This window comes from Polyodon spathula, chromosome 2 (assembly GCF_017654505.1).
Source record: "Polyodon spathula isolate WHYD16114869_AA chromosome 2, ASM1765450v1, whole genome shotgun sequence".
In the NCBI taxonomy this organism is placed as follows: domain Eukaryota; kingdom Metazoa; phylum Chordata; class Actinopteri; order Acipenseriformes; family Polyodontidae; genus Polyodon; species Polyodon spathula.
In genome coordinates, this window is record NC_054535.1 from 21,389,732 (window position 1) to 21,416,881 (window position 27,150).

Below are 27,150 nucleotides of genomic sequence, written 5' to 3' on the forward strand. Positions count from 1 at the left end.
TATACAATTTGGGTGTAATAGGCTTTAAACTGATTTCCTTTCTAAATTAGATGTTGCACCTATAAGCGTTTATCCCGATGACAAACAATAGATCTATAAACAAATATATATATATATATAATGGTCAAGGGAGCAGAATTATAACCTATTGTCTTGATTTCAATTTATCTAAGAATCAATTAAGGGTACGATGATTCTATTTCCATGATAGAAAGTGAATTATAATAATATAATAATGTATTATAATAATTATTATATTCTAAAATAATAATAATAATAATAATATAATATTATTATTATTATTATTATTATTATTATTATTATTATTATTATTATTATTATTATTAGTGGTGTCAAGTGTGTTAATGGTTACCAAAGAGACACACACACACACACACACACACACACACACACACACCACACACACACATATATATATATGAGAATAGTCTTATCATAAAATCCCATTTTAGGGCTATATATATATATAGGGTAATATATATATATATATATATATATATATATATATATATATATATTATATATATCGGGATATTTACCGTGCGTACTATTCCATATCGGTATGATAAAAGTGTCTAATTTATTAGCTGTGTACTTTTCGATGTGATTAGGGTACACTTTCCAGACATGTCTGTCGATCTATTAGTTGATGTCGATCGGTAGTTGTCAGAGTTGTCGTCAATAAATAGAACTTTGTGCTGCACATGCGAAAGATGTTTACAGTGATGCGTGAGAAACCAGGTGATGCACTTTGCGGTTTTTTTAAACCAGGTGATGCACTAAGCATTTAATTAATCTGCATTATGAAACATATCTATCTATCTATCTATCTATCTATCTATCTATCTATCTATCTATCTATCTATCTATCTATCTATCTATCTATCTATCTATCTATCTATCTATCTATCTATCTATCTATCTATCTATCTATCTATCTATCTATCTATCTATCTATCTATCTATATCTATCTATCTATCTATCTATCTATCTACAGCTATGGCCAAACGTTTAGCATCACCTGTCTTTATTTTTCACTGTAAGTAAGAGGTAGAAATAGGTTAACAGATTTTAATTTTAATGTTAAACAAAAAGCAAATTGATTAAATACAATACACGTCTCTGTGCCTCGTTTTCTTTTAGACTGTTTAGTAACTGTATCGAATATAAATGGGCAACTCTTAGGCAATAGAAGGCAGGTCAATATTTATGTAACGTCATATATTTGTGTTCTCTTCTTCATAGAGGTCTGTATCTATAGCTTAAGAATGCGAGGGGAAGTAAAACTATGAAACATGAGTGGCTGAATTTCACATGACAGGAACATAAATTACACAAGATAAAACGAAAAATGATGAAGATTCACAAATAAAGAAAAATATCCAAAGACCAATTGCCTTCTCGCTGTTTTTTTTTTTTTTTTTGTAGAATGGTATGCATGTACAAGCATCTATATTGAAAAAAAAAAAAAAAAAAAAAAAAAAAAAAAAAACACGTTAGTTTTAAGTGTAATTGTTTTCGACCTTGATTTAGGCAAATAATTAAAAACACAATTGTTACAAAAATAAACACTACAGTGCCAGATATATAAAAACAAAGTATCTTGTATAACATTCTGTTTAATTCTAATTCCTAAACATTCCCACTGCAATAAGAGAAACAACCCCTCGGAATACAGGAACTATTTCCAGAGATCTGGTGGAGCGAAAAGAACTCTAGTTGACATCTTAGCTTCTTGACAAACCAGACAACTTCGTTTTCTTGCGCCACAAGTGTGAGCACTTCCAACACAATTCCTCTGGGACAGCAAAAAGCAAACAAACAAATAAATATATAAATGAATGAATAAAATAAATAAATAAATAAACAAATAAATAAATAAATAAGAGATAAAGAAAAGACAGTAAAAACCAAAAAGAACAAACCAGGAAACGACCACGTAGGCTATTAGCGGTGATTAGTTTTTATAGACACTATTATTTCGTTTTATGAGCTGCTTCCGTTTGGTTTTGTTGTTAATTTGTTACGCTCTGAAATGATTTTTTTTTTTTTTTAATTTCGACGCTTTTACTTTACATCCTTTTTTTCAGAAGTTTTCAGAAGACATAAGAAGTGACTTGGACATCTGGCTGGTAACAAAAAAAAAAAAAAAAAAAAAAAAGAAAAGTGCAAATATGAATTCTTATTATTACATTCTTAATGTAGGCCAGCGCAGCTTTTGGGATTTTATACATTGACAATACCCTATTATACATTAAGTCACACATTGGTAGCCTGTTTGTTACCAGATAATGGCACGAGTCTGTCACCAACTCCCTTAAAGACGTATTTAGTATTTAATCATACATTTGTTATATGTGCAATATTGTTTATTTAGTTATTAAAAAAAAAAAAAAAAAAAAAATAAATAAATAAACAATAGCGGTAAATTAAATAATAGTAAAGTCTTTTTAACAAAATAAGAAAGAAAGAAAGAAAGAAAGAAAGAAAGAAAGAAAGAAAGAAAGAAAGAAAGATGAGAATAACCTTTATAACACAATGGGGTATATAACATTTAATGATTAATAACTTTAAACTTTAAGATTATTTTATGTTTCTGGATAGTTCCTTGTGATTGTTTTCTGAAGCAGAAAAAATGTCTACTTGACTTTTCAACCCCGTAACAAGTCTTTCTGAAAGCGCCAATTGTGCACTGGAGCTCCGTCTCTCCCTTGCTCCAAAGGAGCTCCCCTTGATCTGGTTAAGTGTTACAAATGGACTGGAACAAAGTGCCAGCAGACTGCAGCTAGGAAAGCAACAGCGGGGAGAAAGAGGCAGCAGGCCCCCGAATCTCACTGCCCTCCTATTGAGATGTATTCATTAGGAACCCCTTGCTAATCAATTGCTATTCATGGGTGTTTTTTAACACGCACAGTAAAAGAGGCACAGATGTGTCGCATTGTTGCTGCTGGCTGAGAGAAGCTGTGTAAGTACGGAGAGGCGGGTAAACTAATCAATCTTGCTGACTAGTTTGTGTTGGAGAAAATTCATAAACCATATGGCATCGGGATGCTCGCAACCATTTTACACCAGCAGCAATTCAAAGCCCCTGTGACAGTTGTTCATTCAGAGAAGGGAAGAGAGGGAAAGTATACAATTGGGTCCAATTGAATAAACCTGGCGAACAAGACGCCAGCCACTTAACAAAAAAGTAAAAGTGACCCTCCAGCCTCTGCTTGTCGCTGCCTAGAACAATTTGTTCAGAAGTTCAACATATAACTAGTTTATACATCGTGGTTAATCATTATAATAAAAACAATGAGTAGTAGTAAAAACAAAACAAATGTAGGCCCAACTGTATGTATCAGAATGTATACAAATACGCTTAATCGATATCACCTACATGACTCTGTTATACACTTGCATGACGATCTTGGCATCTGCTATATATAGCCCAAGACGTTTTAACCGGATAGTGCTAGTGTTAATATCATATACTCCCAATGTAGGCTACTACATATTTTTAGTTCACTGTCATCCATAATGTTTGTCAATAAGGTGCTAGAATGATGAGTGTAAATATCGACTCAACTGTTAAACATAATAGAAACAGACTTTAAACACTTCTTGGTGTTTATTGTTTTACTGTGTGTAAACACTGTACAAGCACACACACATTTTATAAATATCGCGGTGTAAATAATGTGTTTAAAAATCTGTTGCTTAAGATATTTGGTTTAGACAACCTCTGTATGCAACATTCAGCAGGGATACCTAATGCCTGCAATAGTGTAGCTACTTGACTTATCATTGCAACTTGTATTTAGGGTACACACACCTTTCTCTGGGTAGGCCTATACAAAATCATAACTCCTACAAAATTAAACAACACGGTGCAATACAATTAGTATAATAAGATGTCTCAGTTTTATTCAAAATATATACACAACCGATATTTACCGTAATGTGGCGATAGTGTGTTTGTTTACATTATGTACTGTTTAAAGAGTGATATTTGCCTTGATACGCCATTCCAAAGGGAAACAACATTTTATTAACATTTACGAAAAATGTAATTATAAACACCATGTATTTGTATCTGTAAACGCACATCATTATAATTATTTTACAAAGACAAACTAGATACCCGAATCCCCCACCCCCCACAAACATACATTATTTCACCTACATCTATCATTGTAATATGCATAGCAGCTACAATTAAAGTCTGTGGCTTCACAATTTTCCAAATACAAAAGAAAAAATAACCAAATTGCACTGTTTCCCCAAAGAGAACAGACCAAAGAAAGAAAATACATAACATACATACACAATTTGCAGTAGCTGTGTTCAGTCTCATTGTTTAGCCACTTATAGCTTTAACTTTCAAAAGCTGCCCTTTATAGAAATGTCAATTCCCTTCCCATTCCTTGGTTTGTTTTGGTTTACAGTTAAAGCATGTTGTGATTGGAACAACTTACTTGTTAATTGTTTGTTTCGTGTTACGCGGTGCCTAAAATGTGCCAAAATCATGTTTATTGAGTGTTTATCCTTTAATAAATAACGAGGTTCACTATCTTAGTGACTCTTGTTCCCAAAAGTTTGTGCAGAAAGTTTTTTTTTTTTTTTTTTAATTAATCGTCGACTTCGATTTCTTCGTCCTCTTCTGAAAACTCGTCTGTGGTTTGGTCCCTGGAGGATGACTGGGGTGACTGTGGAAAGACCGCGAGTCGATGTGACGATGGGGAGATGCTGGGGGAGACTGTCCCACAGCTGCGTTGGGGTTCATCGAGGTCTTCCATGTTCACTAGCTTTTCCAAGGCCTGGGATGGGATTTTCTTCAGGGATTCAACGTCTGCTTTCATCTCCTCCAGGTCTCTCTTGAGTTTGGCTCGCCTGTTCTGAAACCAGGTGATAACCTGGGCATTGGTAAGACCCAGCTGCTGAGCGATCTGGTCTCTATCTGCGGGCGACAGGTATTTCTGGTACAAAAACCTTTTCTCCAGCTCGTAAATCTGGTGGTTCGTGAAGGCTGTGCGAGACTTTCTTCTCTTTTTTGTGGCCTGCCTCTGTCCAAATGCGTTCATATGCTCGCGACCTTAAATATAAACAAACAACAGGACATTTAGATAATAATAATAATAATAATAATAATAATAATAATAATAATAATAATAATAATAATAATAATAATAAACTAATGTAGAGATTATTTGACAATTATTGTTAATAATTTATCAGTACAATCACTTTCAATGAAAGTTATTTGTATATAAAAATATTTTTTTAGGTCGATTGAAATGGATATCAGGTACAATGGCACCGAATATCTTATAGGATATATAATTTGGTGTTGTCCATTATTATTATTATTATTATTATTATATATTGGTATTATTATATTATTATTATTATTATTATTTATTATTATTATATCTGGTCTTATCACAGTTTATATCTGGTCAGAAGGTGTCAGTATATATTTGTATATATATATATATATATATATATATCTATATATATATATATATATATTAATATATATATATATATATATATTATAGGATTTTCCTAAAATTAGGTCAGCCAGTGAAATTAATTTTATGACTATTCTATTCCAATATTGCAAGATATGAGAGAGTTGCAAATATTTCAGTGACATTTATTTTAAAACTGACATTTGTTTACAGATGAGTCAAAGTGCATATCGGACAACCTGCGAATGCTTACTCTAAACATAGATTTTATGTTTGTAATATCTGCCACATAATATTTTTTTACAAAATATATGCCAGTTTGAAAGGTCGTGAATGTATTATTTCCAAAAAATAATCAAAACCGTTGCAGCTGTAAATATGCAACGCTTTTACAACGTGTTTTTAAAGTGAACATTATGTTACGTTAATGTATTTAAACGACACAAGCCTGTACAGTAAAGACACCCAGTCAATCTTGTTCTAAAGCTCCTATAGAAAAAGAAAACAAAACCTTGCACTAAGTGGTCGTTGTTTACTAAAATGCATAGCGAGTCACAATCCTAATACAACAACACTAATGTGAACAGTTTTGTTTTCTAGATAACATCTAGCTTACTGTTGTCCGTTCTGTACGTCACGGGTAAAATGGCTTGATGTGTGTAACTCGAATATGTTGCTGTCAGGTTGTTTTGCAAGTTATTTGTATTTGCTACAGCATAACAATACAAAAAAAGTTGTGTACAGTTCTCCAAATTGAGCCCTAGCTTATACACACATTTAATTACTCCTGCAAAAAAAAAAAAAAAAGGAAAAACAGCTTGCTACTTTAAGTTCTTAAATGCACTGAGCACATTATATAGCAAAATAACACTAGAACAATACCTTCTGCTGCTTGTATTACGTTGACCTCCAGACCTTTGAACGTTTTGCTGGCTAGTTCCTCCAGGGCACAGAGCGGCGAGGAAGGAGTGGTCACGCCGTTCCTGGGCGTCCCAGAGACGGTCACTTTTTCCTGAACCGTCGGCGGACAGCGGCTGACCGTGGATTTCTTGATTGAGGGTTTGTTAAGAATATCCTCAATGCTGAAGGGGGTCAGTGGCTTGTTGGAATTGGCCGGGGGTGGCAGCTGATCTAAGAGACCCATTCTCCTGTCTTCCCTGCTAGATTGCAAAACCGAGCCTGCCTTCATTTCTTTAGTAGAGGTCATCGCAGTATCCCAGAAAGAAAAGAAAAAAACAAACCCACACAAGCTTTTCTTAACGATTGTTATTTTTCTTCCACAAACTACTCGGACACAGTTTTTTCGGCCTTTATGTGCTATAAAATCGAGTCTTCAGAACTGTCTTCTACTACTTTCCAAAAGAAATCATGCTTCAACGTGGGCTGAAGCATTAAAAACACAGTAATTGTATTCCCTTTAAGTAAGCGACGGTTCTTCTGAAGCGTTCTCCATGAAGCGCTTCAGCAAGTATGACGGTCCTGTCCAGGGGCTGATTTGCTACAGCGGAATACGAGGTCTTAAGGAACAAGAAAAGCAAGCGCTTGCTAACGAGTTATTGTTGATTGGGTGAAGATCAATTAGAGAAAAGCTACACCACTTACTGACCCAGTGCTGAGAGTCTTAAAGGGCCACGCCACATTAATTAAGCACATGAATGGGAGGAGTTTTTGAGTGCTACCAAACTTTGGAGAGCCCACTGGTGGGGTTTATGCTTGTTCAATTCTTTTTCCCATTAGGACAACCACGTGTTAGTAATATAGATTTTGTTGTAAGGGGTAAACCCGCCTTTGACAATGTATCCCAGGCATGACGTCACTGCAGGGAGCTAATAGCTATACTACGGGCTTTATTAGCAAACTTTTTAATCTTACACCAAACGGACTGGCGTGAAGAGAGTGAGAGAGAGAGAGAGAGAGAGAGAGAGAGAGAGAGAGAGAGAGAGAGAGAGAGAGAGAGAGAGAGAGATGTCGATAAATCATCTATTTAAATTAGACCGAGATAAACGGAGGTGTCATAAATAGCATCACATAGTTTAGTGTTTCATATTACTAGGTTTTTATATTAAGTACCGAAATAGATGATCACAATTATCATACAGAGAGAAAAATATCGTCTGCATGGCATTACGAAGAACACACATGCAGCTGTATAATAATAATAATAATAATAATAATAATAATAATAATAATAATAATAATAATAATAAATAATAATAATAATAATCACGGTTCATTAAGCTTGGATTATTAATATATTTATAAAAATTAACCTCTGTAATTAGATATTATTATTATTATAGTGCCATTATTATATATTATATATATTATTATTCATTATTACATACATGGACCTGCAGAAAGAGGGATCAAACACATACATTCCAGATTCGTTCAGGGTCAAGTTGTGTCATTCTTATAGCCCATCCATATGTTTTCTTTAAAACATGCTACATTTGTATTTTACGTGCCCATAAAGACGTCCACAATTGAGAACCAGTTTTTCAAACAGAAATCTTAATTTGCACTCTCTTTTGATGTAAGCTTAGAATAAAAACCTTTTAATTTACCCTTTTCTTTTTCTCTTGTACGCAGGAGAACATGAAAAATGAAGGGGGACAATTTCAAACAGATGAAACTTTTATTTATTTATTTATTTTTATCCACCTCAGGTTCGTTGAATTTATTAGCCTGTTCCTTTTGCTTAATGCACCATAAAACGTCAAAGAAGCAGCCTGGAAACGATTAGGGGAGAAAGGGGAGATTTGGTGGGGTTTTGAGTTACATTGAATTCAAGCGCTATAACATCTCTAACAAATAGCTCTCTGATAGCGCAATCTCGCGATAAATGCCTCTCCTTTCCTATTACCTTCACAATCTACCCAACATCTCAAGATAAAACATAAACAAAGGACGTTGCTTTCTGTAGCCGCTTTGTCATTAAGACACTGCTGATGACAAATAAATCCAAAGGTTGCACTGTCGCGATGTCTCTGTGTGACAGGGAATGAGTGGCTGGGAAAGTCAAGTTGGATACAGGCAAGCAGGTAAGTAAAACCATAACGTATTGCTTTATTTAACACAGCAACACACACGCCTATACCTAACAAATCAATAATAATAGGTACAACGTTTATGAAATTAAATTATGGGCATTAAACATTTTATCAAATGTTAAATAATTGTTTACTTTCCTTTTTTGTTGCTTATATTAATATATCGAATATATAACTTCTGTAATTGTGATGCTACACAGAGTCCATTTGTTTAATTTGTTCAGCTTGTCTGTATTTGCCCAGTATTACAATTGTTCATAAAAAGTTCGTAGCACGTATTTTTATAAACTAGATATACTAATAATATAACATATATATTATATATATATTCGTTCTTATATATATATATATATATATATATATATATATATATATATATATATATGTATTAAATCTGTTATAGGACAATTAGATGTTTTTACTACCCATTTGTTGACTAGAGTAGGAAATCTGTTTCACTAATACAATAACATTGTTTGGACTGATTGATTTTTGCATATTCTTTCTTGTTGTTTGTATTAAAGAATGATAACACAGTAGAATACAGGTGTTACAGCAAAAATCGAAAACTAAATTAACAACTAGAGCCATTTCATTATAATTGATTACTATTTATGTATTCATTAAAAGATACAATTACCCAACAGGCCAATGTTATTTCAACATCCCCCGATGTGATAAAGACGTGATTTTGTTTTGTACACCCGCTCAAAGCAAATTCTCATTTGAATCACCAATACATCTGTGCAAAGGTTTAAAAAAATAAATAAATAAATAAATAAATACATATTTTTATTGTCATATTTCAGTTTGTTTACAAATCTATACACTTCTGCCTCAAATAGTTGAGTATTGGACTTTGCGGTTATGGTTTATGTATTTTTAACTATTTGACATTATATTGTTTTTCATAAAATATGTAATTGGTTTAACTTATTTTCCCTTTCATTCACAGCGTACATCTTTGTCTGGGGCAACCTACAAATCTTGCTTTTTATCATGAATAATTTACAACATAAATCCATCTAATTCTCTTTTCTTCTGACACGTGATATAAAGAATTTGAAATTAAGGATGACATTTTTTTTTATACCCTGCGACTTTGTTGCATGTGTCAACAAAGTGGATTGTTTTGAATTGTAAATCAGACGACGTTGAATGTGGAAATAAAACGTAGACGGATGTCTGGATTTGATGTATTTTCCTGTGTTAATAATCGATCGGAATGATAGATGTCCTTTTTACACGAACCATTACAGATGAATAGACTCCTTAAAGCAGCATCACATGGTCTCTGCCAAAAACACCATATGGTGACATTCATGTTGAGGCAATAAGGGGCCAAATAGCGCTGGAGTTATTTAAACAGGACGAGATTCTATTACACTACACGGGGACGAGCAGGGATTATGAGCAAGAAGAGAGAGAGAGAGAGAGAGAGAGAGAGAGAGAGAGAGAGAGAGAGAGAGAGAGAGAGAGAGAGAGAGAGAGAGAGAGAGAAGGTAGTTATCAATCGCATATTTATATTTAGAAAATATATAATATAAAGTTTAGAAGCAAACAAAACAAACAAGCTATAGCCAGTAATAGGGGCTTTATTGTTATTGTTATTGTGAAGCATAGTTGTAGACACGTGTCTGTTATTCGTGTGTGTGCGTTTGTAGTAGTCGTAGTAATCTTCATTATCATCATCATTTCTGTTAACACATTAGACAGGATTTAAAGAGTGGGAAGTCGATGAATGGATCAGTTTGCAAGTCAAAGATAATTGGTTTTCCAAATAAAATAAATACTTGATGTATTACATGAAAAGGGAAGATTTTGCGACACATTCACAGGGATATTCCTAAACAGATATTTATGTTATAATAATCCTGATCAAAGTTTAACATAGAATTGAAAACATAAACATATTATAGTTTTATTTGTTAATTTATTTATATTTGTATTTATAAGGTAGAAACAATACCATTAAGTATATTATAATTGATATCAGAACCAGATCGATAAAGACAGTGTTGAGCTGAATGTATTTATTAAAAAGGAAACACCAATACAATTTATACAAGAAATCAATAGGTTGCTTTGTTGGTATGTCTTTAACAAACCATTTAATGCGATAAGGATTTTTTCAAATCTGTATGAAATGCATTGTTTCCGTGAATAAAACGATTTAGTCAAAAAGTGTTAACGAATTCTGTACCAAATAAAACAGAAATAGGAAGTGTGTCAGATTTTGGAGTAAGAAATTTCTAAATTTCAAAAAAAAATTATTCTTTTTTTTTAGTAAACATAAATATTATTCAATATATCTTAAACATGTATTTGGTATTTATATGTCTTTTGTTTTTGGTTTTGTTTGTGAATATATTCTTAATCAATAAAAATAAATATAAGTGTGTTTTAATATCTGTAACACACCATGTCGAATTCCTGTACAGCGTCAGACTGCACATCTAAGTGAAACATTGCTCTCCCCTGGGACCTTCGTGCAAAATATTTTACTTCATCGAACCCCAGACCAGACCAAACAGTGATGCAGACATAAACAGATCATAAAACATAGTAAGTTGCATTATTAGGGTTACGATATAAAAAAAAAAATTAAAAAAAAAAAAAAAAAAAAAAAAAAAAAAAAAAAAAATAATAATAATAATAATATATTTATAACAATCTTAGAATCTTCAAATTTTTCAAAAGAGTAAAATGCACAATACAGCTAAGCAAAATAAACTGTACCTTTTATATATAATATATATATATATATTATATATTAATATATAATATATATATATATATATATATATATATATATATATATATATATATTTCATTAAAGCGTTAACCCAAAGCCATATCTTGAGTAAAACAAACTGCAACATAGTAAGCATTTTGCCAAGGCAGGCCTTTATAGCTTGCATGTTTATTAACACAATTTGCAGAAGTATTTGTTGTATTTGAAGAAATTGCAGCTCACATTTATTAACAAAATAAAACATGTACCTACTCATGTACACCACGTGTGGTTCTATGGCTCGAGTCACTTACAATTGAAAATCTGCTCTGATTTTTTATCCAACCCTTGGTTTACTTACGTTACGTGTAAGCTATGTATAGCTAGCAGTTTTATTTTGTACATTCTAAAAACAGACGTTGAAATATATTATATATTTCGATAGATTTGTCGTACGTTAAGTCTTTATGGTTATCGAATATTTCACGGGAGGCTAGTCATTATAATTATGCTATATAAAAAACATTTCACATTGTACTGTTCTGTACATCTTGTGATGTTACTATGTGATGTAATCATTTAAAGACACATACGTACTTTATTAAATAAATAAGTATACACAGATAAATAACACGTCTTGCATTTTAATAATGCAGATTTGCAATCTGGATTCCCCTTCTGCTGTACACTTACTATTTGCACACCCAATTAACAAAGACTCTTTCACAGAATGGAGGCTGTCAAAAATCGTTTGCATTTTTGAGAGCATACCAGTTTAGCCTGCCGGTGTTTTATTGCTCTGTATAACGTTATACGGATACGATCAAAGATAACGTATTTGATATTAAACATATTAATTAAATTGTAAATAGGAGTCACCACTGGTAATAGAAGTAGTATAATTAATAGCAATATAATATTATTCAACATGTTTATGATTATGGCCTGAACATGGAAATGAGAAACGCCAAATAATAATAATAATAATAATAATAATAATAATAATAATAATAATAATAATAATTTCAGAAGCTATTTCTTCGACCATCGAACACTTTGTCCTAATTGATCTTTTCTGTTTTCTAGTGTAGAAGTGTTAATCTAAAAGGTATGTTTTGGACTAATTTAAACATTAATTAATTACAGAGCACCTGACATCATCAATCACCAAATCACTGGTCTTGAAGGGACAGACCTTTCCCTCCACAATAGACAGCGTCCTGTTCCTCTTCAAAGAACTGTCCTTTCTCCCAAAGTAGGCAGCACAAGTCTTACTAAGGATGGGAGAGAGAGACGCTGGCTGAGCTGCATGCACAGGCTGGTTCCAGAACCGAACAGAATTTCCATGTTTATTCATTGGCTATTGGAGAAGAAAGATGCGGGCCAATGCATTATTCACATTGACCACGTGCTTCACATGATGACCACGTGCAGTATTATCATACTTCTGTAGGATATATATATAAGGTTATATACATCTATATCGTATATATATATATATATATATATATATATATATATATATATATATTATAAGAGAAACGGAGATTCCATAAACGCTTGCACGTTAATTATATATAAACAGGAGTCAGAGTGAGAAAATAAAATTGTACTTCTGAAAACTGACAAATAGAGCATTGTGTGTTTCACAGGAAAAATGTATAATATAAGACTACATATATGTATGATCTTACAGGCAAAACTGATACAATCGACAGTGATGCAATTGTCATGATTTTATTTTTTTTTTCTTTAAGTGGGGAGAGCTATAGAAGTAAGTATGCTACACAGCTTTAAACAGCATTTTAAAAGGTCGGCACGGTCGAGAGCGATGGAACATTGGAAAATGTTGTTGAGATGTAAAATAAAAATCACATTACTCATTTAAGAAGTACTGATTTCATATCTAATGTTACCTAGTCAAATAACATAGTCTAAAATAAGTGTTAAATGGAATCTGAAACCAACCATTTAACTTATTACGGACACAACAACAACAACAATAATAATAATAATAATAATAATAATAATAATAATAATAATAATAATAATAATAATAATAATAATTGTATTTTGATAAACGTTACGTTGCAATGAAAAGGTAATGTCACTCGTAGTAATGAAATGAGCATATTTGGTAGTATAAATTAATCATATAAAAACTTTCAGTAACATTGTACTCACTGGGTTTGTTAATTAAAACAATACCTATTTTGTTAATGGATCTTGTTATTTTCCGATAATAAGTGTTATCTTTAGCAAAGAAAATGGTTTCTGTGTTGAGCTAATATATAATATATATTCGGTTGATATATATATCCACATAAGATATATATATTTGTCAGGCTAAAATTTATTGTTCTTCTAGCAAGATTTTAGAATAACAAATATTATTTTGTATTTGCGTCACATATAAAAGTATAGCCTCCAAGAGGTGAACTTGAGACCAAATAGGCTTTGGGGTCTAAGTGAGTTTAAATTGCCATCATTATACAAAAATCTAACGAGGGGGTATCAGAGCGCGAGGATCAAACCACATTTCTTAAATGACAGATTTGTTTTTACTTATTTATTTAACACCCCCCCCCCCCCCTTTAAAAAATGTCCGAAAAATAAAGTAACTAAAAAAGAAGCAATCAGTAACCAGAATATAAATAAAAGCTATGTATGTATGTATGTATGTATGTATGTATGTATGTATGTATGTATATATGTATGTAAGCAGGAGGCTGTGTGGTTCGGTTGCTAAAGTAAAAGTAAAGGGGGTGTGGTCACAAGATGATTACAATGTAATAGGAAATTGCTTGCATTCCCAATCACATAGAACATCAAATGATGAGCTTCACACGAGTTTGAGCCAATTAAGGTACCACTGACATAAAAGACCCCTTGCCCAACGAAGCACCTCTAATCCATCATAGTTTGTAATTATACTGTCAATTCAATACCTAGTTTCAATCCCTGGTAAAGAAACAGGACGCAAATTAGCTCCTTAACCTATTGGGTTTAATCAACCTGCAGTATCAAAATATTTAGCAACTGCAATGTTTAAATACCTGAATGTATTTACAATCTGAAGCATGTATTTTTAATTGTTTAATATTTGGTTTTACCACATATTTGCTGGATGAAACGATATGTAGCCCTAATCTATGTCACATACATACATACATACATACATACATACATACATACATACATACATACACACACACATACATGAATGCTTGTTGCTGCACATATTTCTTATTTTACAGTCTCTAATACCCAATAGTCAATTCCTTATTTTTCTTAAGTAGCTGAGAGTAGCACAAAGAGATGGCAGTACATTTAAAAAAGCTTCATTATTTGAAGATTTCCAAGCACGGAAGTGGTAGTTTGTTTCTCATACCACTGGTGCAGCAGAAGGTTCGTCATGTGTGCTTTCCCTGCTACATTTCGTATTACATTTGGCAGCGCGCTGTGCCGAGGTGTTTCGTACCTCTTGTGATGCTTCTCTTATCGATAACAAATGTTTGGTTTCTCAGCGGGTGGCTCTCTCAGCTCCGAACTAGACCAAACGGTTCTTTAACCGTGCATTTCAACACTTCAGAGACACAGTGAGCGGTGTCTTCTAGTCTTAATGCTCTTCGGGGGTCCTGTTAAGATCACAAGGAAAGATAGGACATGGAGTGAAAGAGAGGTAGGGGTATGCTCATTACAATGGTTTGAAATGGCTACATAATTAGTGAGGATTGCAAAATCTTCCCACGCAATAAGTACAGAAATGAACACAGTGAAGCGCTTCAGAACTACACTCTTACTAATTCCTCGGTATTCTTCAATACTCTTGTACAAAAAGCGTGTTCCCATTTCTGTAATTCACTTGTCAAAAATAAATAAATAAATAAAAACGGTTTAAGGAAAACATAAACAATTATCTTTCAAAAGCATGGTTTCAACAACAACAATAATAATAATAATAATAATAATAATAATAATAATAATAATAATAATAATAATAGCCAATACATAGCCATACTGACGAATGTGTGTTAAGTGTTCACAAGAAATTGATTTCTTTATTTAGCTTTCTTTAAATAAACATCATGTTTAAACCAGCTGTCACCCACACACAATAACATAAAGCTACATTCTGACGCTGATAGTCGCTCCACTCGGGGTATTGCAAAACTATAGATTATCTTATATGAACAAATAAATATTATTTGGCTTCAAAGCTTATGGTTGGGAGGCCTATTGTTAGTAATTTTTCCCCTCCCTTGTTTTATTGAAATGTCTCTAAATTCAACGCCATTGCATGAAAATGCACGTAACTTGGTAGGGTAGTAGAAGCCTTTGGGATGGTCATAGATCACATAGTTTGGCAGCCATATTGGATTTTTCAAGAATTTTGGACAATTAAAAAAAAAAAAAAACAATAAAAACATCTTCTCCAAAATTACTTATGGCAGAGATGTGAAACTTGGGGCACAGAATACCCTTATGCCCTACATTTAGATTTCTTCAAGAGGTCGATTGGTCACATGGCCATATTTGATTTGTCAAAAATATCCTAATATTCTTCTCTGAAACCATTATGCTGATTGAAGCGGAACTTTGCATACATAGCCTTGGCATGGTTGTCTATTACATTTGTTAAAAACAAGCTGCTACATAAAAACAAAACAAAAAATGGCTGTAGCGAGCCAATCAAATTTCAGCTATTGTCAATTTGCACATATTTACATATATTTCAGTTTTGTCTAAGGTAGAATGTTGTAGACTCATGAATCACAGAGGCCTATGCGAATTAGTGCATGCTCTGTTACAAAAAATAAAAACAAACAAAAAGTACATTGATCTTGACATTTGACCTCTCATTAAGGTCAAATGCAAAACTGCCTTTATAACTCCTTAGAGAGTGCAGATATGGTCATGTTTACTGTGGAACACATATAGGAAACCACATATGCTCTATCAAAAAATGTCCTTGCCCATGACCTCTGACCTCTCCTAAAGGTCAAATGCAAAAAAAACTAACTTATAACTCTCTAGAGAGTGCAGATATGGCCATGGTTACTATGGAACACATATAGGAAACCATATATGCTCTAATAAAAAAAGTACCTTGATTGTGTCCTTTGACCTCTACTTAAAGTGAAATGTAAAACTAGCTCATAATTCCTTACAGAGTGCATATAGGGTCATGGTTACTATGGAACACACATAGGAACCCATATATGCTTTACTCAGCCAAACAAAATGCTTAAATTTCACTATAACTCCTTGGAAGCCCGTAAAGTTGCTTGCAACTTCTAGTTGTAAACGTTTTTGCTTATTTACATTTTGATACATACAAGTAAAACATGATTCAGACAGTTACAGGCAATTATAGTTTTTAGATATTTTATGTGTCTAAAACAGTTTTCCCTCTAAAGTACCTTACACTGTTAAAACAAAATGTTTTAGATGGAGCCCATTTTAGACATGAGAATAACAATACGTTTTGAAAATGACTAGCATACATTATACAGTATTTTATTCAAATTGTGCAATTGCTATGCTTTTATTTAGTAGTTTATTTTACAATCAAATATAGATTTCACAGAAGTTACTGCTTTTGCCTAAAAATTTACATTTAAGGAAATTCAAGTCGTTTCCAGCAGTACAGTTTTAATAAATCTGGACCATCCAACTCTTTTTAAATGTGTTAAATTAGACACCATTTCTATTTATTTGTTTGCCTTTAATAATGTTTTAGCTATTGATCTCCTGCTTTGGCATTAAGTGTAATGAGGTGGATGTACTGTATTTTTAAGGTCTATAATAAGGCGTGAATAAATAATAGCAGGATTAATATAGTGTATTAATTAGTTGAAAGGCAGTAATATTTAGATCTGTCACTGTTTAGGTCATAAAACCAAGCATATCATTTTCATAATGGTTCTAAACAGAACTATATGGAAGTTTCAGGTGTGTTATGGAACCCCTTCCATTCCCATATGTTACAGCTGTTTGGTGTTGCTAATACATATCTGAGTTATCTCAACTGAGGTATTCTTCTTGTTTAGATTTACTTTGTATAATGCTCTGTTTCAAAGCTCTGCTGTGACCTCGACAGAGGTCTCAGAATCAAGACAATCCTCCAAGTTATTTTGAACACCTGAATGTAACCTTTAACCTGTCCCCTGCAAAACTCTGCCCCTCTCCCTGTAAAGCAGTGGTGCACAACTCGGTCCTGGAGGTCCTCTGTCACTGTAGGTTTTTATTCCAACTTCACCCTTAATCACTTTATTGGACCTTACTAGAAGCTTAATTGGTCCAATAACTAATTTAGTTAACTAATTTAACTAATTTAGGCTATGGCTAGTACAAAAACCAGTAAGGTCAGTGGCCCTCCATGACTTGTGTTGTGCACCACTGCTATAAAGGGAATTGTTCTTAAAAACAAAACAAAAACAAAAACAAATGACAGACAACGATAGGTTGCAGATGTAACCCCAGTTCCCTGAAAGAGAAAATAACCATCAAGGTATGGGACATTGCTGTCTGGCAGTAGGGATTGGCTGAGATTTATAGCAAAGCTGCCGATAGGCCTCTGCGCAAGCTGACGTGTAAGCCCACCCCCCTGGAAGCTTACTATACACAGCGTGCAGAGACTCTCTTCCTCTTTTGCTCTTCAGGCCGTGAAGGCTTCCGGATCGACCTCGCGGCTTGATGGTTATTTTCTCTTTCAGGGAACCAGGGTTGCATCTGCAACCTATCGTTCCCTTTCAAGTTGAAAATAGCCATCAAGGTATGGGAACAGTGTACCCAAGCCATCGCGAGGGAGGATTCTCGGCAGTAGGACAGACTTACATCACAATGACACAGCGTATGCAATACATCTATGCATATGTGGAGCTGCGCCTCAGCATCTATGCTCGCAATGACACCTGACCTGATGTGGAATAGTCAACACCATATTGGCATTCTGAGGTGACATAGAGTGTAGTACAGATGCTCCAAATAGTGGAGCAGAGGAATCCAGTATGTTTAACCTGTAAAACCTCATAAAAGTATGCGTTGTAGCCCAACTGGCTGCCGCGCAAATGTCAGACACCGGCACTCCCTTGAAGAGGGCCCAGGATGTCGCCATACCCCTAGTGGAATGCGCCTTCAACCGCCCCGGTGGCAGAAAGCCTGCAGATTCATAAGCTAATTTAATAGCATCCACTATCCAATGGGAAAGGCGTTCTTTAAGCAACGGCTTACCCAAAGTCTTAGAACCATGGCATATGAACAATTGTTCTGTTTGCCTCACAGTCGTCATACGGTCAATATAACACCTCAATGCCCGCACTGGGCAGAGCATGTGTAACCATTCTTCCTCTGGGGAAGAAAAAGGAGGAGGATGGAATGCCATCAACTCAACTGGTTGGTTCATATGAAACAGGGATATGACCTTGGGTAAAAAGGCTGGATTTGGGCGCATGCAGAACCATCTCCTGCGAAACAAGATAGATGCACTGACAGTGCATGTAACTTACTGATGCATTTGGCTGATACTGCTGACAACAAAAACGCAGTGTTTAAAGACATGAGCTTCATATCCACGGTGTGGAGAAGCTCGAATGGTGCCTTGGTAAGGTCTTCCAGCACCACATCAAGGCTCCATGACGGTAAATTGGTTGTTCTTGGAAGTCACAAATGTCTTGCACCCTTCAGGAACTGAGATGCCAGAAAATGGCAACCTTGTGATAACCCATCAATGCGTACATGACAAACTGATATGGTGGCTAAATACACTTTAAGTGTAGAGGGAGATTTCCCTTCATCTAACAGTTTTTGTAGAAACTGTAATATCACTGCCACAGGGCAAGATATTGAGTAGTGGCCCCCTGCCAGACACCAATCTTGGAACAACTGTCACTTATTCGTGTACTGTGACCTAGTAGAGGGTGCTCCAGCACTGTGAATGGTCGAAATCACCACCGTTGAGAGTCCTGACAGGAGCTCCCGTTCAGGGGCCAAGCCCATAGTTGCATGAGCTTGGGGTTCGGATACCAAAGCCATCCTTGGGCCTGGGATAATAGGTCTGCTCATAGGGGAAGCTCCCGCGGTTGATCATGCAGCAACTGCACCAGGCTCGGAAACCATATCCTCCGAGGCCACTGAGGAGCGACCAGGATCACTGTCGCTTGCTCTACCCTGACCATCTCTAGGAAGGCAGGGAGCATCAGAATCGGTGGAAATGCATATAGGAGCCCTGGCGGCCATTCATGAGCCAGTGCATCAACTCCTAGGGGGCTGTCGAGGTCCCTCACCAAGAACCATAGGGGGCAGTGCGTGGTCTCTCGCGAAGCGAAGAGATCTACTTGTGCTATGCCGAATCATTCCCAAACGCGCCCTATCACCTGAGGGTGGAGACACCATTCCCCTGCAAGAGGGCCTCCTCTGGATAGGAGATCTGCTGCAAAATGGACTCTGTCCAGTAGGTGAACTGTGTGCAGAGAGGTCAAACGCGGCTGTGTCCATAGCAACAGCCGTGTTATCATCCAGTGAAGGCGAGGGGACTGTAGGCCGCCCTGGCGGTTGATATACGCCAAAACCGTGGTGTTGTCTAACCGCATCAACACGTGCTTGCCTAGAAGCACTGGCAAGAAGCGTCGAAGGGCGAGGTCCACTGTTTTGAGTTCCAGAGCATTGATGTGGGCTGACCTCCATGATCCTGACCACACTCTGCGGATCCCTGAGCCATTCCAGACTGCTCCCCAACCTTGGTTGGAAGCGTCGGTCATGACAACCACCCTTCAGAAGTTGGGACCAAAGCGCACGTGCTGGCAGATGTTTGAAGGAACTTTCCACCAGCACAGTGCTCCCCAGCAGGTTCGAGATACCGTCAACCTGCAGTGTATGTCTCTCCGAAGGCAATGAACCAGGCCTGTAGAGGTCTCTGGTGTAATAAGCTCAAGGGAAGAGCTTCCGAGGAGGCAGCCATCAGCCCCAGCATGCTTTGACACAGCTCCATGCTAATTGTTAAAAGTCCAGATGCAGACCCAAGAATTTGGTCTGTTGGCTTGTCACGAGGCGGCTCTTGTCTGAATTGACCTTCAGACCTAGCCGCTGAAGATGGTCTGTAACCATCACTGTGTGCTGTGCCAACTGCTCCTTCGACTGTGCGCAGACGAGCCAGTCATCCAGATAATTCAGCAGTCGGACGCCTTGAGCCTGTAAGGGAGCTAGAATGGCACCCATACATTTGGAAAAGGTTCAAGGAGCTAGTGACAGGCCGAATGGGAGGACACAAAACTCGTACACCCTGCTCTGAAATGCGAAACGTAGATACTTCCTGTGACCCGGGCAGACAGGAACGTGAAAGTACGCATCTGTCTGATCCACAGTGCTGAACCAGTCGCCGTGTCGGACTGACTGGATGATGTTCCTGTGAGTAAGCATCTTGAACGATAATCTCTGCAGGTATTTGTTCAGTACTCGCAGATCTAAAATAGGGCGGAACCCTCCGTCCTTTTTGGGCACCAGGAAGTATTTGGAATAGAACCCCTGGTCGAACAGAGCAGGGTCTACTTGTTGAATGGCATGCTTCCTGAGCAATGCCTGTATTTTCACATTCAGAGTTGAGGACTGAACCGAGTCCTTCACTGCAGTTTCTACCACTCCCCGGAAGGGAGTGGTTTTAACCGGAACTGAAGGGTGTACCCGGTGAGTATAGTTTTGCGCACCCAGGTGTTGTTGGTGCATTGTTGCCAGAACTGGAGCTGTAGAACAGTGTAGGGGTGGGCTAACAGCTGCCTGGAGGTTTCAGGGCTGTTTTGGCTGAGCTCGATCACGAGGGGCCTGGCCAGAGACACGAGGAAGTGGCCTGCCACCTTCTCTAGGACGCCACTCTGCGCCGTTGCGATCTTGCCAACACGGGTTAGCCGCGCGCTGATGGACCTATGGGGGAGGTCCTACTGCCCCGTGGTTGTGCCTGCTGCTGTGGCGGTGTCCTGCACCATGGGTGTTCAAGAGGCCGTTTTGGCTGGAACGGCTTATTTGGCCACATCTTAGCCATTTGCTGCGACGTCTCCCGCGCCTTTACGTAGCGTTGCAGCATCTCCTCCACTGCTGGACCAAATGCTGGGGCATCCAGCAATGGGGCCTTGTCAGGCTCCTGCACTCTCGCCTGCAAGAGCCAAAGCTGTCTTCTGGCCACCACCAGAGACGCGATGCTCCTGCCCTGAGCCAGCACGTTGAGCTGGGCCAGCTTCACCATCAGCGGACTGACCATGCCCAACTCACTTCTGAGGGCCGCAGAAGGGCACTGAGGTAGGTCTCGAATGAGTGCCGCCTGGTAAACTGTCAGCAAGCTGGCTACATTAGACAGTCTGACCGCCTCTGTGGCTGCAGAGTACCCCTTCTTCAGGTGTACCTCTGTGGTCCTGCACTGCTTATTGGGGCATGTAGGGTCTTTTTTAAGCCCCGATAATGTTGGCGTCTTCACCAACGCGGCGAACGCAGCGTCCACCGGTGGGAAGGACGCTAACCCAGCTTCACTTGCCCCCTGCATAGTAAAGGCCAAAGCCTTGCGAGAAGTCGCAGGAGCAGAGGCCGGGGCCCTCCAAGTAGACTGCACCTCCTTAACAAAGTCTGGGAATGCCGGAAGCATCCTGGACTGATGGAACTGGGCTGAAGGCGACTCAAACAGTGATCGCCGGGGAAGTTCTGTCCTAGGCCATTCGATGCCCAAGTGGCAGGTTGCCCTCTCCACCACAGACCACATAGGGTCATCGGTATCCAGCAACTCGAGCTCAGTGTCCTGCTCAGAGTGCTGGGAGGCTACCTCAGCCTCTGTACTGTCCCTTTCCAGGATGTCAGATGCATCTCTGGAAACCGCATCGATATCCCACTCCTTTTGAGATTGCAGTGGAAGGGGAACGATCGGTGCAGGTTGTGGAGGAGCCCCTGGCTGGCTAGAGACGGACAGTTGGTTGTTCTGGGGCTCGGGGCATCGCATTGGCTAGGGACATGAGGATGGACTGCTGCCCCATCATAAACTCCATAAACTAAGACATCTTGGAGGTTAGCTCCACCACCCCCGACCTTTCTCTGTATCACCAGTCGCAACGAGGGGATCGAGAGCGTCCTCTGAGTCTCGACGATCTGGAGTGCGACCTAGACTCACGACAAGGGCATACCCTAGAAGGGGAGGGGTTGCGTTCCCAAGCGCGTCTGGTAGGGGACCTCTGACCAGCTGTAAGTTGGGAACACGGGCTCCTGGAGAGCTGCAGCCGCCCTGGCGGCATCGCTGTAGATGACGGTGGGGCAGAAATGGTGTGGGATGATCCAGACGAAGGAGAGTGCCAACCCACTGATTTCTTCACCCTTTGGCAAAGAGTGCGTGCCTGGAAGCCAGCACAGAGATGGCAAAAAGCCCTATCTGTCAACGCGGATGCGGCGTATTCTGGTCCGAGACATGCCGCACAATCATCGTGCGGATCGCTGGCAAGCAGCTTTGCCTGACGGGTTGTGTAGTGATGAAAGCCCGACATCTCCGTCGAGTGTTGCTCAACGAACATGAAAGGTGCGTCGAGCATCGAGTGCCGAAGCGCCGAGCGTGGTGCATCTAGCTTTGAAGTGGCGAGCACTGAGCGTTGAGCGTCGACGCGCCGAGCGTCGAGGTGCATGCGTCGAGCGCCGAAGCGCTGGTACAGTGTCTTATTGGTGAATACTTACCTTGGTGATTAAGGGAGTATGTGTTTGGTGGTTGTCTTCTTAATGGTGAAAAAAGGGATTTTTTTTTTTTTGGGACGCTGCAGCAAGTGCTTAGTGACTATAGGGCAGGCCGTACAGCTACCACGTGGTGGGGAAACACACAGCAGTGGATATATATATATATATATATATATATATATATATATATATATATATATATATATATATATATATATATATATATATATATATATATATAGCAGACTCCACACACAAGCGGTCTAGCCAGAGGCAACAACGCGCATCCTAAACAAATACATATATAACATATAACAAATATAATATATAGAGAACCCAAAAAACACACAATAAATATTTAGAATAATTGTATTTTGTACAAAAACGCAATGCCGAAGCAAAGCGTGAAGGAATATATAATGTAATATAAATATATATATATACACAATTATATAAACCAAAAATACAAATAATGCAACTGAAATAAACTCGGAGAAAGGGCAAAAAAAACAGCTTCTGAAGCCTAAGCTTAATGAGTACAATCAATGCCAAGCTCTAATAACCTACCGCTACCAATGCTGAAGACAAAAGAGGAAGAGAGTCTCCGTGAGCTGCGTATAGTAAGCTCCCAGGGGGGGCGGGCTTATACATCAGCTCGCACAGAAGACTTTCGCCAGCTTTGCTATAAAGCTCAGTCAATCATTACTGCCTGACGGCAATGTCCCATACCTTGATGGTTATTTTCGACTTCAACTGTAGTAATTCTTACATCCACTAGGGACCAAGTGTTGCTTTGAGGAAAGGTTCATGTTTACTGGGAAGAAACATTTGGAAGAAACAGAAAATGATACAAAGTTAATATAATCTGATCTAATGTAAAGAAGAAGAATGTATTAGTTGGTAGTGGCTCTTTATGTCATCTGGATGTAAAGACACTAAATAGGCAGCAATAAAACATTAATTACAAAGCTGGGGTACAATTACAATTGCAAAGCTATTCTGTTCAATTACAATTACAGTTATGATTATGCTGCAGTAACTGCAAATTCAGTCACACTAAAAAGTAACATAAACAGCTTCACACATTAACATGCTTACTCTGTTTATTCTACCAAGCAGTAATCACAGGCACAAATACAGAAACACACTATAGAATGTTCTCTCAAACAAATGGGCCACTAGAAGTGGCAGAAAATATAAGAAGAATGTTCGCTCAATGTAAAACACAACATAGAACTGTGAATAATTAAGCTTGGAAAGGTGTGTAATTGAACTGTAATTGATAAAGTATATGATAATTACAATTTTAATTATGAATACAATTTCACAGGTGTTCCACGCTTCATTTATAGTTACAATGACACTGCAATTGCAATTCATTACACATTATACAATTACAACTGTAATTTACCCCAGACCTGGCTTATTGTCAAATAGACTTTTTATTTTTTTATGGAGGATGCCATAATGAATAATGCATTTTCTAATACTGTATGCACTGCAGTCTATCTTGATCACATCCTTCACATCCCAATCATTTCTCAGATAAGGACAAGCACCATGCTCCATGTACAGAAATGGGTAACACTTTACATGAAGTGTCTCTAATAACTGTATATTTGTATAGTAGTTACTTAGAAAATACATGTGTACTTACACATAATTAAAATGTCATTATGAATAGTTACAATGTACTTAATGTGTAAGTCTTTTTGTACACCATTGTATTGGAAAAAGGTTAGGGTTAGGATTCGGGTTAATGTTAGGGTTAGGGGGGCTAGGGTAGGGTTGGGGATAAGGTTAGGGTTATACCGCGCAAAAAGATTGTACATTGTAACTACGCATAATAACATTGTACTTATGTGTATGTACAAATGTATTTATTACACAACTACTATGTAAATACATAGTAATTAGAGACACTTAATGTAAAGTGTAACCCAGTGAAGTAGTGTTATTGTTGGAAACAGGCTGCAACAATGAAAGCACTAAGATTACAGTGTAGGTAGGTCACTGTAAACACGGTGTACTAAAAACTATACACAATACTGTATCATTATTTTTTGTGTTGGTTTATAGGGTGATGTGAAGCACAACTGTACCATTCTGATTATAATAGTTATCATTATTAGCAATTAATAATCATAAACATGAACTGCATTTTTTCCAAAGTTTATATGTTAGACTGTTGTTGTTTTTATTAATTTTTTCAATACCCCATGAGCTCAGTAGTTATTAAAACATGAGACCTACTTTGAACTGGCATACATACAATCCAAGTTATAATGTTTTAAATCCTATATATAGAAGAAGAAGAAGAAGAAGAAGAAGAAGAAGAAGAAGAAGAAGAAGAAGAAGAAGAAGAAGAAGAAGAAGGTCATGTTATAATTGCAGAAAGGTGCTCCAGAGTTTGCAATGCTATTAACTACTATTAATATCTCAAGTGGCAGGCAATGTAGCCTACAGTCTTTGACTATTGCTTAAGTAAACACAGTTTTAGTTTGACAAAATCTAGCTCTCTATATTTTTTGGAGGATAAACTATGTTTTGGTTTGGAACTTGTGTTCATTAATCCACCCGGTGAGTGTTCCTCTCAGCAACCCACTGGGGAATTTCCAAACAGAGACGTTTTAGTTATGATGAATGTGATGCTTCTTACTAAACCCCACTTCATATAAAGCTGGGCGAGGAATGAATCTTAGGATAGAGTTTCAAATGAATTAGTGCTAAATTCTCCAGGCACACATTGAGCTCATCAAGTTAGCTTTGAATATATTTTAATTCATACTTACACCCCGTTACCAAACATCACAAAGAAACAAGTATTATAAAGTGTCACCTAATAAATAATAAGATATAAAAGTTAAAAATAACATATACGTTATAAATGACCTTTTTATACTTATACAACCATAAATTAAAGCACTGAAATCCTGAAAATAAATCATAAATATTACAAATATAGAAACATAAACATTTGCAAAGATGAATGGTGGTTGTGCTTACACACACACACACTCGCGCACGCACACACACACACACACACACACACACACACACACACACACACACACATTTATTCTAATTATCATATTAGCTTGTATTACCAGCAAATTCTTTAAAATGATTTACTTACTATAAACAGCACATCATCAAGGGCCTGATAGAAATTTCAATTTCAAATAAATTCCCCCCCTGGTTTTGCTGAAATTTGAAAAAAAAACACCACCATGACAAAACTTTATCACACATTATCACTCATCCTCCACAGTATGTTAATAATACCACACACTAGATTAACAGTTGCCATTGCTTCCTGTATTCGGATCAGGTGAGTTCACTCCACCTGAAGGAAGTGATTAAGTGCTTGGAAACAGCATTTAAACCTTCAATCTATAATATTGTATATGCAAAATCTACATCTTGAAAACACAGGCAAAGAATAAAACTGGAATTTGGCCAGTAATGAAGTGCAAATAGATGTTGAAGAAACTCAACCTTGAATTTTCTTATATATGTCACATTTTTATTAACCAAGCTGATTTCTCCCAAAACAAAACCAGTGAAGAGATCCAAAAATTGCAAGCATACTTTGTAAACAATTGATACAATTTTGTCATGAAAAACAAACAAACACACCAAAAAAGCAAACCAAAGAGTCAGGGATCCTCTTGTCACTTTGTAATAACTCAGGAATTAATGTTTTATTTTAGGTTTTACTGTGGTAACACTTTAAATTAAGTATCTCTAATTACAGGGTGTCCACATAATAGTTGCTAGTGAACATAATGTGTAAATCTTTTTGCACCATATAACACTAACCCTAGCCCTAACTCCAACTCCCTGAACCCTAACATTTTCCTTCTTTTTTGGAGACTTTGGTGTGTCCAATCATAATTTTCCCCCTGATTTTCCCCAAATTTGGAATGCCCAATTTCTTTTCTCCTCACTGCAGCAATTCCCCACATGGCTCAAGAGACCCAAAAATTCAGTTGGTTTCCTCTGATCCCATGACCAGGCCAGCTTCCTTTTTCACCAAGAAACACAAGAGCAGAGAGTCAGTGAGCTACCAACCTCTGGAGGACAAGGGCCAATCCTGCAATCCAATGCAATGCTCCCTTTGGGGTCCAAAGTGAAGTCTGGCCTACTTTACCCAGCCAGGACGTGAACCTGAGCTGTATGACACCCTTT

At 37.0% G+C, this 27,150-nt stretch overlaps 1 protein-coding gene across 1 annotated transcript; it reads right to left on the minus strand.

The window, feature by feature from the left end:
* Nucleotides 1-3,932: 3,932 nt before the first annotated feature.
* Nucleotides 3,933-7,102, minus strand: LOC121327730 (transcription factor LBX2-like). Its single transcript, XM_041271902.1, has 2 exons — nt 6,361-7,102; nt 3,933-5,099 (listed from the first exon to the last, which is right to left on the minus strand). Exons 1-2 carry the CDS (start codon nt 6,683-6,685, stop codon nt 4,636-4,638), a joined length of 789 nt encoding a protein of 262 aa, XP_041127836.1. The 5' UTR covers nt 6,686-7,102; the 3' UTR covers nt 3,933-4,635.
* Nucleotides 7,103-27,150: the final 20,048 nt, after the last annotated feature.

What these genes read in the sequence shown, in the direction of transcription:
- LOC121327730 (XM_041271902.1), bottom strand. Translation starts at nt 6,685, where the DNA reads ATGACCTCTACTAAAGAAATGAAGGCAGGCTCGGTTTTGCAATCTAGC. An exon ending in CGTAATACAAGCAGCAGAAG is followed by an intron (nt 5,100 to 6,360) that starts GTATTGTTCTAG and finishes TTTATATTTAAG; the next exon opens with GTCGCGAGCATATGAACGCA.